The sequence below is a fragment of the Salvelinus sp. IW2-2015 genome, linkage group LG18 (genome assembly GCF_002910315.2).
Source record: "Salvelinus sp. IW2-2015 linkage group LG18, ASM291031v2, whole genome shotgun sequence".
Taxonomy (NCBI): domain Eukaryota; kingdom Metazoa; phylum Chordata; class Actinopteri; order Salmoniformes; family Salmonidae; genus Salvelinus; species Salvelinus sp. IW2-2015.
Window position 1 is genome coordinate 5,499,197 of NC_036858.1, and position 15,721 is coordinate 5,514,917.

The 15,721-nt window shown below is 42.8% G+C and overlaps 1 protein-coding gene across 2 annotated transcripts; it reads right to left on the bottom strand.

The window, feature by feature from the left end:
• Positions 1 to 2,480: 2,480 nt before the first annotated feature.
• On the bottom strand, positions 2,481 to 15,720 carry LOC111977871 (kinesin-like protein KIF20B). Of its 2 annotated transcripts, XM_024007628.1 has the most exons (27): positions 15,628 to 15,720; positions 15,276 to 15,390; positions 15,042 to 15,131; positions 14,810 to 14,947; positions 14,569 to 14,707; positions 14,203 to 14,387; positions 14,047 to 14,101; positions 13,692 to 13,901; positions 13,417 to 13,600; positions 13,181 to 13,327; positions 12,500 to 12,662; positions 12,145 to 12,402; positions 11,921 to 12,060; positions 11,698 to 11,827; positions 11,360 to 11,564; positions 11,221 to 11,273; positions 10,996 to 11,115; positions 10,709 to 10,859; positions 9,495 to 10,622; positions 9,243 to 9,376; positions 8,963 to 9,124; positions 7,889 to 8,053; positions 6,782 to 6,970; positions 4,253 to 4,318; positions 4,006 to 4,141; positions 3,765 to 3,898; positions 2,481 to 3,164 (listed from the first exon to the last, which is right to left on the bottom strand). In XM_024007628.1, exons 2-27 carry the CDS (start codon positions 15,384 to 15,386, stop codon positions 3,057 to 3,059), a joined length of 4,701 nt encoding a protein of 1,566 aa, XP_023863396.1. In that variant the 5' UTR covers positions 15,387 to 15,390; positions 15,628 to 15,720; the 3' UTR covers positions 2,481 to 3,056. The 2 variants fall into 2 exon arrangements, with proteins under 2 accessions (XP_023863396.1, XP_070304357.1); XM_070448256.1 differs by lacking the exon at positions 13,417 to 13,600 and having other exon boundaries at positions 13,181 to 13,367.
• Position 15,721: the final 1 nt, after the last annotated feature.

Below are 15,721 nucleotides of genomic sequence, written 5' to 3' on the forward strand. Positions count from 1 at the left end.
CATATTTCTTGAAAGAAGTTAAACTCACTGTCTTGAGACCACAAAAATCAACCAAAATAGTGCTGCTAATGTTTATATTGAAAATACTGTGATGGATTTAAAATTTAAAAAGGCACAAATGTAAGTTCATTACCATTTCTACACTTTTCTTCCTGGTTTAAGTCGTTTAAGTTCAGACTGGAGTATTTCTTCATAAAAATAAAATTTATATAGTTATAATACACACACACAAAACCAGTCAAAACATTTTGAACACCTACTCATTCAAGGGTTTTTATTTGGACTATTTTCTACATTGTAGAATAATAGTGAAGACATCAAAACTAGGAAATAGCACACATATGGAATCCTGTAGTAACCAAAATAGTGTACCACAATCAAATATAGTTGAGATTTGAGATTCTTCAAATAGCCACCTCTTTGCTTATGAACAGCTTGCCCACTCTTGGCATTCTCTCAACGGCTTCACCTGGAATGCTTTTCCAACAGTCTTGAAGGAGTTCCCACATGTAGAAAATGGTCAAAATAAAGAAAACCCTTGAATAAGTAGGTGTTCTAATACTTTTGACTGGTAGTGTATACTGAACAAAATATAAACGCAACAGGTAAAGTGTTGGTCCCATATTTCATGAGCTAAAAAAAAAAAAAAATAATAACCCAGAAATGTTCAAAAAGCTGATTTCGCTCAAATTTTGGCCACAAATTTGTTTACATCCCTGTTAATGGGTATTTTTCCTTTGCCAAGATAATCCATCCACCTGACAGGTGTGGCATATCAAGAAGCTGATTCAACAGGATGATCATTACACAAGTGCACTTGTGCTGGGGGCAATAAAAGGCCACTGTAATATTGTGCAGTTTTGTCACAACACAATACCACAGATGTCTCAAGTTGAGGGAGTGTGCAATTGGCATGGTGACTGCAGGAATGTCCACCAGAGCTGTTACCAGAGATTTGAATGTTCACATCCGGCTCACCTGCGGGATCATCTGAGACCAGCCACCAGGACAGCTGATGAAACTGGAGTATTTATGTTTGTAATAAAGCCCCTTTGTGGGGAACAAAACTAATTCTGTAATATTTGAATCATTTTAATGAAATTGGAGCCAAGTCCCATATGTTCCAAAACCGACCAAAGATATGACCACTCTAGTCTATCAAAAGCTTTTTATGAGTCAAGAGATTGGAGTTTTGGCTTCTGATGAAGCATATAAGATATGTAATAGACGATGGAGGTTATCTGAGGATAATAGTTTAACAACCTGCTTTGGTCACAATGTACCAATTTGGGTAAGTAAGTTTCAAGATGGGATGGCAGAATTTGGAAAATTGTTTAATATCTGTGTATACGAAAGATAGGGGACGATGGTGAGAGCACTGGGTGGCATCCTTATGTTTAGTTAATAAAAGCTGAATTTACATCCATTCAAATGAACGGCTGTGTTCATCATTTCAGTTCAGTGGACCGAATTGGTTCCAAATTTTTTAAATGGACCTCAGGAGGCATTCGCCTTTATTCATGTTTATCCAATACCCTTTTGAGTTCATGGAGAGAGATTTGGGCACGCTGGCTTCCTCAGTTGAGAGAAGAGGAGTTCTTCTATCTTTTCAAAAGGACTCAATCTGGCTTGGTGAGGATTTACAATCAGAGGTGTACAATTCATTTCCGGTTCCGGTGGCATGTATTGAAACGGGTGGCCTATTCGTGTCTTTTCTTTTGGAAATAACTATGAATTAAATGACTTATTTCCTAAAACTTGTCAATATTAAACATCATATTAAGGTGTAGGACATTCATTTTGTACAATTAAAACCAGTAAATTAATTATTGGTTGATCCCTATTCAACCAAAGTGGAAAGTCTGGAGGAGAGAGCCAATCCAACAGAGGTGCGACTCCATGACCTGGAAACAGCACAAGCTAAGTTGGAAAAGATAATCAAACTCCTAAGAGAAAACGGAATCACTCTAAAATAATTCCTGTAAATTCAATGTGAGGGTCACAGAACTTGAAATTGGTGTGGAAGCAGGCAACTCAACTTCCTTCGTGAGCAATCTTTTCTATGAACTGTTCGGCTGGAGAAGCTGGTTCCCATGCCGCAGATTAACATTGTGCACGGCACCGGTCAAATCTGCAATGGCTCTGGCTGTATGATTGTATGGATCCAGAGCTTTGAAGTCAAGAGACAAATTGTTTGCCTTGCAGTGGAATCTGGAGGTCTGCCCTACAAAATATGCAGGGAAGAGGATCAGCATATACCCAGACCTGAGTGCCAAAATTGCTAAAACAGAGGGTGACCTACAACATGGTGAGATCCCAACTATGCAAGCTAAACCTGAGCTGCGGCTTCATCCACCCATCAAAACTCACCTTGACCTTCCAGAACACAACACACACGTTTTCCACTGCCAAGGAGGCTCAAGACTTCGAGAAGCACATCAAACCCAACACGCAAGCCGACAAAAAACAACAGCCAAGTATTGCAGAGAATAAAATGCATTTAATCATTGGAAACATGTTTTCAATGACAACAGCAATGACAGACACAAACACTGGCCAATGTCCCATTAATTGCCCACCGGAGGCTGAACCTGACTGGCTGTGAGTGGGACATGTCAGGGGCTCACCACAGAGAGGAGGCGAAGGGTGAGAGTTGAAATGTATCACTCTCCTTAGATGACAGCCACACCTGGGTGCCACTGAGAATAAATGACCATGACATACACTTGGCCCCAGTCAAGCAGGATTAAACCACGCCTACTCTATCCTCCAATGTGTCCTGCTCTCGGACCACGGGCTGCATCGCCAATGTACATTGACAAAAACGTATGGCATTTGCCATGTTCCCTGTAGTGTGGACACTTTTTTTTGTCAATCTAAAAATAATTTATTCTAAAAAGCACAATTCAGTGCTCTCAAACATAATGGAAAATGAGAAACAAAATGACAATATTCACATACGTACATAGGTTGTTAGAAAACCAAGACCCTGATTTCCAAAAAAGGTTAAATTGTTATATATATATATATATATATAGAGAGAGTAAGAAATAAACTCAGACACTTTTGACCAAGTTTGTAATCATTTCCTTGCTGTCCTCGACCTTAGCTGCCTCTTGATAATGAGATGGTTGCTTTCTCTCATCTTGATCAAGACCCAGGATCTGCAACATAAGAACAGAACAACCCAATGTTAACTCGCACCAGTGGTTTGTTAACACCTAAAGAGATAAAGATTTGACACAATCCATGTTCAATTCATCTTTTTCACATTAAAAGAGCAAACTATCCAAGTGCCACCTAGTCTCGSGAGGCCATCCTTCCAAATCTGGTCTCGTTGACACGAATATTAGAAGTATGGAAAACTTGTATTTTGCGTTTGATTGGAAACCCTGGCTGTTAATGCTCGCATTTGATTAGCTATTACATTTCCCCTCAGGAGAGGCATTTCCTTGTTTCTCCTTAGTTTGTCTGCTTTTCCTACCATGTTAGGCAGAGTTTTAGAAGCCTATGCAGTGTTACTTATTTGTATCTTATGCTAGCTAGCTTATTGCAAGTGGGGATTTTTTTTAAAGCACAACCTCTGTTTGGAGCTCTACCTACGTGAAATATTTATTAGGTGGCTACATGTCACTAGTTCCCATCTACCCTCCACCATATTCTAGTCCCTTTTATCGTCGTCTGAGGAGAACTTTCCCAGGCTTTCAAACAGAACGTGAAAAGCCTGGGCTTCGGAGGCCAAGTCCCACTCAGTTGTCACTCACCAGATGAGACGGGATGTCCAAAGGGGAGGAGATGTCGGTCTTGTACAGTTTCCTCTTGGTCCTCTTCGGTTTCACTGCTGTGTCTTTCTCTCGCTCTGTAGGTCTTCCACTTACAATCCCCATAATTGTCTTAGCTTTGGAGAGACAAGACTGTTATAAAATAGATAACATTTTGGCTGATTGTCTGATGTGTGTGCAGTACACTGACATCAGTGAAGGAGAACAGCCAAGTCTTGCTAACCTTTGCTTCCGAGCAGACTTGGGGAACTCTGGATGAAGTCTCCAATCTTCTGGAGGGTTCCATCCTTTTTGCATTTCAGACTTGCTGGGGTCTGTTGCTTCTTCTGGTCTGCTTTTACACAGAGCACGGTCGGCGACTGTTGACATGACGTACACACAGGATAACATTTACTAGTGGCCTTCAATTGAGTTATGACGAAGCTCAAAGTTGTAACATATTTAAATGTTTGTCTAGATTCTCTTCTTACCTGTATGTTCACTCTGTTGTCCCTCCTCAACTTTATATTATTTTTGTTTTCACTTTCCACAGGGTCCTGAGGCACAGAGAGACCATTTTAGAATTTGTGAGAGGACACACACTAAAAATTGACACACACACATTGTTGTATTACAATGAAGGGCTCAATTCGTCAGGCAATCAAGTCAGAATGATGCAGTCCTTCGATGAATGTATAACATAATCTTAATTTCAAAGGGATCTGGTTAAATCTGTGTTATGGGCAATTCCATTGTTTGACATACATTTGACCCACACTTGGGCTCCCAAGTGGCGCAGTGGTCTAAGACACTGCATCTCAGTGCTAGAGGCCTCACTACAGACAACCTGGTTTGAATCCAGGCTGTATCACAACCGGCCGTGATTGGGAGTCCCATAGGGCGGCGCACAATTGGCCCAGCGTCGTTCGAGTTTGGCCGGTGTAGGCCGTCATTGTAAATAAGAATTTGTTCTCAACTGACTTGCCTAGTTAAAAAGGTAAAACTTTTTTTTTTTTTTACAATTGAAAGTGAAAAAGTCTCAGCATCATTCAGTTACCGTGGAATTGCGCTTATAGTTTTTCCCAAAATAACTTATAAAAGGAGGAATTGCAACCAGGACCTTGAAATACTATCCAATCTGTCACGAGACTGGAATGTGAAGGGACTCGAGGGATTGCGCCTGTAGTTTTCCAGGTTCTCACAACTGTTTATAAACCCATTATCTGTTGGCATTACTCTTGCTTCTTTGGCATAACTCAATCCTGCTGAACAGAGAAGGGTGCTTTTAGGTAGTTTCTCAGTTTAGCGAGAGAGGAGAGACATTGACCAGGTTTACATGCACACCAATATCCCATTATTATTCAGGATACTCAAGTATTACGTTTGAGTCAACGCATATAAAACATCATATCCTGTTTAAAATAACCCAAATAGGCTCGTATCCTGGTTTTGAGAAACCCGAATAAGATGCTTGGGAAATGCTGATCTTAGACGGGATACTGTGGCATGTGAACATCTTATCCAGTTCACTTTTTTCTGCAGTCCAAGTATCACATAGTACCACCTTTTGAAGTTCAGATAGAAACAGTAATAGTTGTTATGGTAACTAATGTGGAACAGAATGTATGCCTCTGATAATATTAACTCCTGCAGAATTAAGTGCTTCTTGCAGTAAAATTAGAGACCAAATGTTAATTTGAGAAATACAGTGAGAAAATGCAAATGCACACGTATTGTGTAGGCCAAAAAAATGTTACCGTCATAAAAGCTGACTTAAAAAAAAAACGTTCAACCACAAAGTTAAGCGTCGAAGACGAACTGAAATACTACCAGAAACATCAACTAGTTTTTCACAGCATTTCATTTCCTTAAAACTGGTCAACAAACATTTTTTTGCATGGAAACATCTCCCCGGTACCTAAACGTCTTCCCTCTGCGAGAGAAACAGAAATGAAAGACAACTTTACCGATGTCAACTAGATTGTTGATGCATTCACTCTATTGATTTCTGACATCATTCTGGTGAGCAAGGCTTTATTTTGTATTCTAGATCATCAAGTAATGACAAGGGAAACTGTTTCTAACTATAGACTCCATGGAACTCTTTCACATCAAGTAACTCAAGCTAGCAGTGAAATCAGATTTATAAACACTGATAAGCACAACGGACTGTAAAAAGACAAACACATTGTAATATTGTACATTTTATATTGTAGATTTCTAGTGACAGCGTAGTGATGTAATAACGTATTGTATGATGCGTTGTTTTGTTTATGATGTAAGCCAGGGGTGTCAAACTCATTTTGCCGAGGGAGGCCCGCATTCGTTCTTCAACGAGGTCCGGAGGGCCGCACGGAAAATTGGTTATTTCCTATCCATCAAAACGTTTGTTTTTGTTGTTGTAGCTTTCGTTTCAGTGATTATTAGCGAGCTGGACAAAAAAAAAAAAATGTACGAATGCAGGTCCATTATCATTCCTACAGTTTCAGTTTGGTTCTTGTCATTTTTTTCTCAAATTACCCACGGGCCGGATTGGACCCCCGCACGGGCCAGATCTTGCCATACGTTCGACACCCTTGATGTAGGTGGTTAAGTTGTTGTTGTTATAAACCTGTTTGGACACCAGGAAGAGTAGACGCTGTAAGAGTAGGTGCACGTTAACACCTTGTACTGAATAAGACCTTAACCGGGAAATGAGCAACTATCTGGAATACTGTGTGCATGTAAACGTGGTCACTGTCGTGTCTGTTGTGCATCTGCTGCTTGCTCTCTGGAAGGGCTGGGTTCTCCTGGGTAATACCCAGTCTGAGATGTTCTCATCCTCTCACATGCATGCACAAGCACAAACAAAATAAAAAAATGCAGGGCAACCCCAGGCTTTCCATGTCTACATTTTGAGGAAGTGTAACGAGATTCAAGAGATATGTTATGGTTTTCAGTCAAATTAACTTGAGATCTACTGGACCTTATTTTCAGATATTCTATCTGTTATCAAACACACACTTTGATCTGATCTGTACCTTCTCCATCTCGTTGCTTTTTCTCTTCCTGGCTGAGCGGGTGATTTTGCCGGTCACAGACTTGTCCTCTCCCTGCCTCCGGATGTTCAGCTTGTTGGGTTGCAGAGTGGTGAATTGGATCTCCAGCTCTGGTTTGGGGAAGCGATGCTCTCGGCTGCCGTCTGTGGACACCTCCGAGAAGTCCAGTTCCTGCCCAGACAGACAGGCCAACATTATACACACAGACCACAAAATATAAAATATGAATGTTCTTTTTACACCCATATTGGGATGAGTCCAGGGGCTAAAATAAACACCTGCCAAATGCTGGGAGATTTTGAATTATCAGGTAAGATGTCTACTTCACCAGCCATGTTGGTGGGTGGCCAGGGCTCCACATTGTGAGCATTTCACTCGCATTTGTGAATAAAAAGTCAAGTATGATCACATTTATAGCTAAATAAATGCTGCAGTAGCTGTTTTCAGAGTCTTTCTGCGCTGCAACACTGCCTGGCTGGGGTCTGTGCTTACGCACGTGAAGCGCTGAGACTAGGTCCCGTGTGGCTCAGTTGGTAGAGCATGGCGCTTGCAACGCCAGGGTTGTGGGTTCAATTCCCACGGGGGGACCAGGATGAATATGTATGAACTTTCCAATTTGTAAGTCGCTCTGGATAAGAGCGTCTGCTAAATGACTTAAATGTAATGTAAATGTAGGACCGAAGAAACAATTAATCAAATGGCCACCTGGACTATTTACATTGACACCCCCTTCCCCTGTGTTTTTACACTGSTGCTACTCGCTGTTTATTATCTATGCATAGTCACTTTATAAATTCCCTCGACTAACCTCTACTCACGCACATTGACTCGGTACCGGTACCCCCTGTATATAGCCTCGTTATTGTTATGTAAATATCTTGTGTTACTTTCAGATTACATTTTTTTTTTTCAGTAAGCATTTTACGGTAAGGTAAAAAAGGAAATCTACCTGCCAAAGTGGCTGGTGGACCAAAAAGTAACATTTAGGCCCTGGATGAGTCTATCCCTGATGTTGTGGCTGAAAAATGACAAGGAAACAGTCAACCACAGAATGGGAAGCAGCCCAATGATTCTCTGATCTATACTGACCTCTTGTGTTTGGAAGTTGGCGTGCTCGTTGAGCTCCCTGAGCTTGCTCGCTTTGTCTGCTTTCCTCTCCTGGAGTTTCTGCATCTCTAATTTGAGTGCCTCGACCAGAGAGCCACTCTCCTCCCTGCTCTCTTCTTTCTCAGAGGGCTGCTTTGGCAAGGTCTCCTGAAAACAGAAAGATTAGCATTAGAGGCCGACAGTCCTTATGGTGAGACATACTGTCAATTGCGCCTGTCTGAACTTGCACCAGCTTTCCCTGMAACTACATATCATTTCGTTGGAAGAATGTGATAAGACATAGGCTGGTAATATTCTGCTGAAGAGGTCTCTACACTACATCAGATGGATCGAAGATCATGCGACTAGGGCCTCCCGAGTGGTGCAGCGGTCTAAGGCATCGCAGTGCTAGCTGTGTCACTACAGATCCTGGCTCGATACCAGGCTGTGTCGCAGCCGGCCGCCACCGGGAGACCCATGAGGCGACACACAATTGGTCCAGAGTCGCCTGGGATAGGGGAGGCTTTGGCCGGCCAGGATGTCCTTGTCCCATCGCACTCTAGCGACTCCCGTGGCGGGCCGGGCGAATGCAGGCTGACACGGTCGCCAAGTGTACGGTGTTTCCTCCGACACATTGGTGCGGCTGGCTTCCGGGCTAAACGTGCCTTGTGTCAAGAAACAGTGCGGCTTGGTTGGGTTGTGTTTCGGAGGACACGCGGCTCTCGACCTTCGCCTCTCCCGAGTCCGTACTGGAGTTGTAGCGATGGGACAAGACTAACTACCAATTGGATAACACCAAATTGAGGATGAAAAAAACTACAAAAAAGCGACTTGAATTTAAGTGATGAGGTAAAAAGTTTCCAATGTTCCAATAAAAACTAGACTACGTCACAGAAACTCCAAAATGCTATTTCTGTGACCCTATTCTGTACTCATTTCATCAAAGGAAGTTCCCGCTGCACATTCACTGCCTACGCACTCAAACTCTGTTAAGTACTGCCTTTGACCCAGAAACGCCATTACAAGCCCAGCAGTTCGAAAGCGTTTATTATTCAGAGTCAGAATGATCCCATTTACCTCTTCAGTCCGCAGCTGGCTACAGCGGAGCTCTTCTGAACACCCTCTCAACAACTCCAGGGCCAGGCACGGACTCTTCTCCTCCTCTGGCCCATTGGCTACCTTCATCAGAATGGCCTTCTCTTCAAGCCACCTCTCCGACTCATACTGTTCATTAGACAGCTAGGAGGATATCAAAAGGAATGGTTACTTTCCTCACCACGTGTGCGTACACCGTCCCATCTCAGACAGAAACGTAAATGGCTGGAGTTTCAGGAGGGACGTCGAGTAGTGATCTTACCCTCAAGCTCTCTTTGGTCCGCTGACATTCCCACTTCACGTTCTCGCACTGGCCGGGACAGTCGTTGAGGACATGAGAGGACTTGGCACCGTTTGTGTTTTTCTGTAGGCAGCCATCCTTCAAACTTGTCAGCTCTTAAATCCAAAATTGAGACATTCCTGACAAATCCACTTACCGGTAATGTTTCTGAATGAAGATACATGTTGAAATCAGGGGGGTGGGGGGATTCTACAAAAGTGTGTGACCACTCACCTTCACTTAAAGCCTCAATCTCTTTCATCTTGGCTTCCAGAATCCGCTCTTGTTCGGTCTGTGTCCTCTCCTGCTCTGTCAGTGCAAGGCGCATGTCTTCAATCACCTTATCCTTGGACTTTCCATGACTCTCCACCTCCTCCAGTTTCCGTTGAGCCTCTTCTAGTCTCTCTTGCAGAGCTCTRCACTGGGCCTCCATCTCAGCCAGCTGCTTCTCCAACTCTGCAACCCTCTCAGAGCGCTGCACCTGCACCTCCAGGTCCACGATCTGCTCCTTCTGGTGGCCTGCCACCTTTTTGAGGTCGGCGTAACTCTTCATAATTTCGTTGTAAGCCCCGTTCTCTAATTCGTAGCCCTGTAGGTTGAATTGGGCCTCCGACCACTGTGTCTCTAGCTGGTTGCAGAGTTCCTCCTGTCCAGAGAGCTGCTCTCTGACCTGGTTGAGCTCSTGCTCCAGGTCAGCTATCCGCTGGCTCTTCTGAACCGACTTCTCCACCACRATCTCACACTCCCTCTTCATGGCATCTATGGTGTCATGGAACTTGGAGTTGTTCCTCTGTGCAGAACAGACCTTCAGTTCCTCCGCATCCTTCCGGAGTTGTTCTGTTTCCAAAGTCAAGGATTCAATGGTTTGGTATTTTTSATTGGATTTGTCTTTAAGACCCTTCAGGAGTGCTCTGGCTGCTTCTAGCTCCTCTGGAAGCTTGGCGGACCTCTCCGTCTGTTCGGTAAGTTCTGTTTGGAGAATTTTCACYGAAGACTCCACTTKCTGTGATGTCTGCTGGAGCTGGAAGATGCCGTTGACCAGAGCTTTGTTGTCTTTGGAGAGCCTTGCTGTCTCTTTCCTCTCTTTCTCCAGCGAGGCCATAACAGCTTCACAACAATCAGTCTGCTCCTCCAGATCATCGCTGAGCTTCTGGACAGTCTGTTCGAATGAAACCCTCTCACGTTTGAGCTCTTCAGCGACTTCGTTCTTTCTTTTTATCTCTCCTTTGACCGTCTCCAACTTCTGAACCGTCGCCTCGTTTTCTTCTTTTAACTGTGAAATGGTCATGTCTTTTTGACGACATTCCACCTGGAGTTTCTCCAACTCTTCYGCCAGAATGAGATGCTCGACCTCAAGACTCCCTGGAGAGAGTAAAGGAGAAGGTCAGACAGATACAGAACTCTATAAGTAAATGGAAACCCTTTTCATATTTTTGGGGGGGGACTACCTTTCTTCAGGGCAGGCTGATCATCAAGGTCTTCCAGGACATCTGCATGGCGTTTTCTGCMCTCCTCAGAACTGGGACTGTCCCGGCTCATACATTTACAATTCTGTTTCAAGCTCAGGATCTCCTCCTTGATGGAATCAACCAAGGCTCTCTGTTGACAAAAACAGTGAAAGGGAATGCATATTATCATATACAGAGGTTCTGATGGATCATACTACATACACTTGGACTGATAACAAAGCAACCCCACATATGCATTTAGTGCAAGTATGAAATAATTTACTTACATCCCTAGTTGAAGCCTCACTATTCTGATCCATTGCTTCCTGCAGCTTGGTTATCACGTTGTCTTTCTCACGGCAGATTTCCATTAAGGCCTCAAACTTCTGCGTCTGAGGTTCCAAATTCTGCATGCAATCAAAATACGGAAAACCATCAAGTCTAACCCAACCTTTCATTCAGTGCTCATATGCAACAAAAGACATCAGACATCAATATCAAGCCAGGCTTACCTCCTTCGCTTCCTCTAGCTGCCCCCCCAATGTTTTCATTTCAATGCTCATTTCTGTAAACAGAAGGAAAACACACTTGAGCTAAATACAGAATATTTATCATGATCAAATCCCAGTAAGTGAGACATACTATACATACCATTGGTTTTGATGTTGAGTTGCTGTTGAGTCTTGAGGAGCTCCTCTGATAAGTCGTCCACCTGCTTCCTCAGGCTGGCCACAGTGCCAGGAGACTCAGGCAGGTCCACCAGACAGGTCTGTGCAGCCTCTGCATCCCTCCTGATTCTAGCCAGATCGTCTCGCATAGTGTCAACGATCCCCTCCAAGAGCCCTGCCTTATCCTCCTGTGATGGAAAACAAAGATATCAGAACTAAATTCATCATGCTATTCACACAAGAACAGGTAAGGATGTTAGTGGTGAAGTTGTATTTTCTGCCAGATCTGATATTATGACCTGTGATCTGAATGAGACTTACCTTTGTTGTTTCCTTGTCACAAGAGACACTTGCATACTCGCTGACACTCTTGCCGACTAAATTTTTCAGGATTTCCAACCTCTTGTCCACTCTGTCCTCTGTGATCTCCCTCTCTTTCGCAAGACGCTCGCTGCAAGACAAAAACATTGTCCAGTCAATGCATCTACAGACAACAGCTAAAATTGACAGCTCTTTTAAAGAGGGAAATGCATTGACTACTTACTTGTAATCACTTTCCATTTTGGAGAATAGCTCCATGAACTCGATGGTGACCTCTTCACGGATGTGAGACTCCAAAGCCAATTTCTCAGCTTCCTCCTTCAGAAGCTTCTCCTTTAGTTCCTCCACCAGAGCAAGCTGGCCCTTAAAATACACAACAAAATCAATCTGTAACAGTCAGTGAAAATKAATTAGTATATCAACATATTGAATATGGACAAAACATACATCGTTGAAGTCCTCAAGTGCCATATTGTCCTCTTCTCTCGCCTCAAGAATGGTTTCCTCTGCCATTCCCTCATCACAACTTTCCTCTTCCTCTTCATCATCCTGCAAATCCTCCAGAGTGGTTTCCCAAGCCACCGTGGAGCTCTTCCTCCTACTCCATAGGTCTTTGCAGTCAGCATTGTTGATGATGAGGGACACTTCTCTGGCAGATATCTTTGGGGCAATGGCAAGGACTGGTTTGATATTGAGGACCACCACCTGAGAGGCCATAAAGAAATAAGATAAATGAGCATTTTCCCCCACCTATATTACCAACCACAAGCTTACGCTTCCTTATAAAGCTCCACCGACTGACCTTTTGGGCGACAGCGGAGAACTTGAGGACGTTGAGCGTCTCGTCGTACATGGAGGCGCATTGGTTGATGTTAACGATCATGCAGGCTTTCCCTCTACCAGAGAAAAAGCCCTGGAGGTAGTGTGTGAGCTTGCTCTCTCTGAAGGGCACATGTTGTCGGAACCTGGAAGATATGTACATAAAATGAGCATTATATTGGTTTATTAGAAACAAACAAATCAAATTAAATTGTATTTGTCACATACACATGGTTAGCAGATGTTAATGCGAGTGTAGCGAAATGCTTGTGCTTCTAGTTCCGACAATGCAGTAATAACCACGAGTACTAACCTAACAATTCACAACTACTACCTTATACACACAAGTGTAAAGGGATAAAGAATATGTACATAAAGATATATGAATGAGTGATGGTACAGAACGGCATAGGCAAGATGCAGTAGACGGTATAGAGTACAGTATATCCATTATGAGTAATGTAGGGTATATAAACATAAAGTGGCATAGTTTAAAGTGGCTAGTGATACATGTATTACATAAAGATGGCAAGATGCAGTAGATGATATAGAGTACAGTATATACATATGAGATGAGTAATGTAGGGTATGTAAACATTATATTAAGTGGCAACACGCAGTCAGTGTGTGAAAGCATAAATCTCTATACAGGTCAAATACTCACTTGGCTTGTTGGTTGAGCCTCAGAGTGTTGATGCATTTGCCCAGAATCAGCAATGAGGTGTTGATGTTGCCAGCCTCTTTTAGCTGCACTCCTTTATTCTGAGTCCTTCCACATCTCTCCGATCCAGCCAGATCACACAAAGACAACCTTAGACATAACACACAACCATGAATAAAAACAGGACAAACTGGAGAAGAGCAAGGGGRAAAAAAACACAGAATAACTTGGTCACGTACTCGCTAATTGTGTGGACTCTGGGTACACCAACATCTTCAATACGCAAGATCCGAATGGAGAATATGCTATGGCTTCTGCTGGAGACGTTGTTGAGCTTCGTGCAGGAGAAACTCTGGTTCTTCTTTCCGATCTTCATGACTTTGTACGCCTCCTCGAAATTGTTTACTTGAACCCACTTTAGAGCTACAAGAGAAACCATGTGTATGTTCTGTATGAACTGAAATCGCATAGCATCTAGACTAATACCTCACATACTCAATCAAAGGGATATTACCTTTCACAAAGGTGTTGCCTTTGATGTCCTGGGACAGGCGAAGGACGGTTCTCCTATGTGACCCATTAGGAATGGGCTCCAGTAGGTCGTGGATATTCTCATTGTAGATTTCACAGAAGGACACCCACACAGAGTATTTAGTGTGGGAGCCCACATCCAGGCAGAAACTGTCTCCTTCCCCCTGATCACTGACATCGCTTAAGGAGGAACCTGTCAATCAGACAACAAATCTTACATTGATATAACAACAGTGTCAATTAAGGTGTTTATTTGGTGTCAAATTGAGTATCAAGAAATTCTCAAAATACATAGCTGCTGTACTTAACATATTCAAAGCCTGAAACCAGTTTCTTACCCTCCAGTATCGTTGACCTGCAAGTGGAGGTCATCGTACTTTTCAGAAAACCACTCTGAAGAAAAGAAAGACGGAAAGAAAGTAGTCAGACTCATTTACATTTCAGAGAGAAAGCAAAGTGGGCATTGTGCTTGAGGTTTTACTGGTAAACCTCACCTCCTTTGACAGTCTCAAGAGGTTTAGCTTATTTGTAGTCTCTTCATCCTGCTGGAACTTTGTGAGCCTGGTGAAGTCTCTGCATCGATGTGGTTTGAGGTCGTTCCGCGTGTAGACTCTGCCCTCAATGCTGTTGAAGATCACGTTCAAYGACCTTGGCAAAATTCCACCATCACGCTCAGGGCCTGGAAGTAAAAATAGATTAAGGGTTAAAAAGGCACAATGCCAAAAGTGTTTAACATGAAGCTGTATCTGTCACACAATTGTTTTATTGTGGTGAGCATCGGGTATTAAACAGAGGTCAAAGTGCACATTGGAAACATGCAAAAAAAWATATATAATTATAATTTTTCAATAGATTCTGACCGAGGAATGTGAATGTCTTCCCAGCGTTGGTGACTCCATATGTGAAGACAATAGAATTCTCTCCTTCTAGAACATCCCTAACCAGACGTTTCACTGTGCCATCAAACATCTGCCTCTGTGTAGTGTCAGGTCCATACACCTGGCAAGGGTGGGTGGGTAAAGAAAAATGTCCACACTAATTTCTTAGAAAAAGTAAATCTTTACAAATAGCTACTAATCAAACAGCCAGCGAAGGCCTTACCTGAGTGAACTGAAATCGTTGGGCTGTCTGAGAGACTGGTTTGTCACCGTCTGAGTGACTGGTTTGTCGTCTGGTTGATAAAGAGGTCCTAGGTGCCCTGAGTAAAACGGTGTCTGGTGGCTCCATGGAGACACATTCCTGGATTCAAACGGAGGAAAAGGAGTATGTACCACAGCATTCGGATCAATCATAATGCTCCGTAGTATACTGAATGTGTGTCATGGGAAAATACCTGAGATTCACCACTTTCATTCTCTTCTGTGGTAAAGGGACGTATCCTGAGGTAAACACGCAGATGCTCTTTCTCAAATAATACAGAATCCTGTAGGCAGATAAGTAGAGAGCATTTTATTAGGATTTAGTTAAAAGATGGAAGCTATGAAACAAATTAATACATCTAGCTATATAGCATATATCTAATAACAAAAAAATGACCCAAGTTAACTCGTCACATCAAGAAACAAACCTGTGGCATAGCAGATGGAATTGCACAAAAATCAGCAAACAAATTATTTCTTAAATCCTCAACCACAATCGGTCCCACTTTCTCTGGTTTCTTGTCCAAACACGTATCCATCACTCTAAAAGACAGACATTTCACATTGTTTATTATGTCCTTTACTCTTTGATACAAGCATTTCGCTACACCCGCAATAACATCTGCTAAACGTGTATGTGACAAATAAAATGTAATAAGCTAGCTAAAGGCTAGCCGTTAGCTAAGCTAGCTAACTAACTAACGTTGCGTCACTGGAAAGACGACATAACGCGTTGGCTATAATTATAAAAACGTTGAAATACTTTAATAACTCACGTACTGTGTATTTTTATTCACACAAACATTGATCTACAGTCCTCTCGACCTGGTTCCAAACAACCTGGCCGGTCTAATTTTCAAACTGGACCAATCAG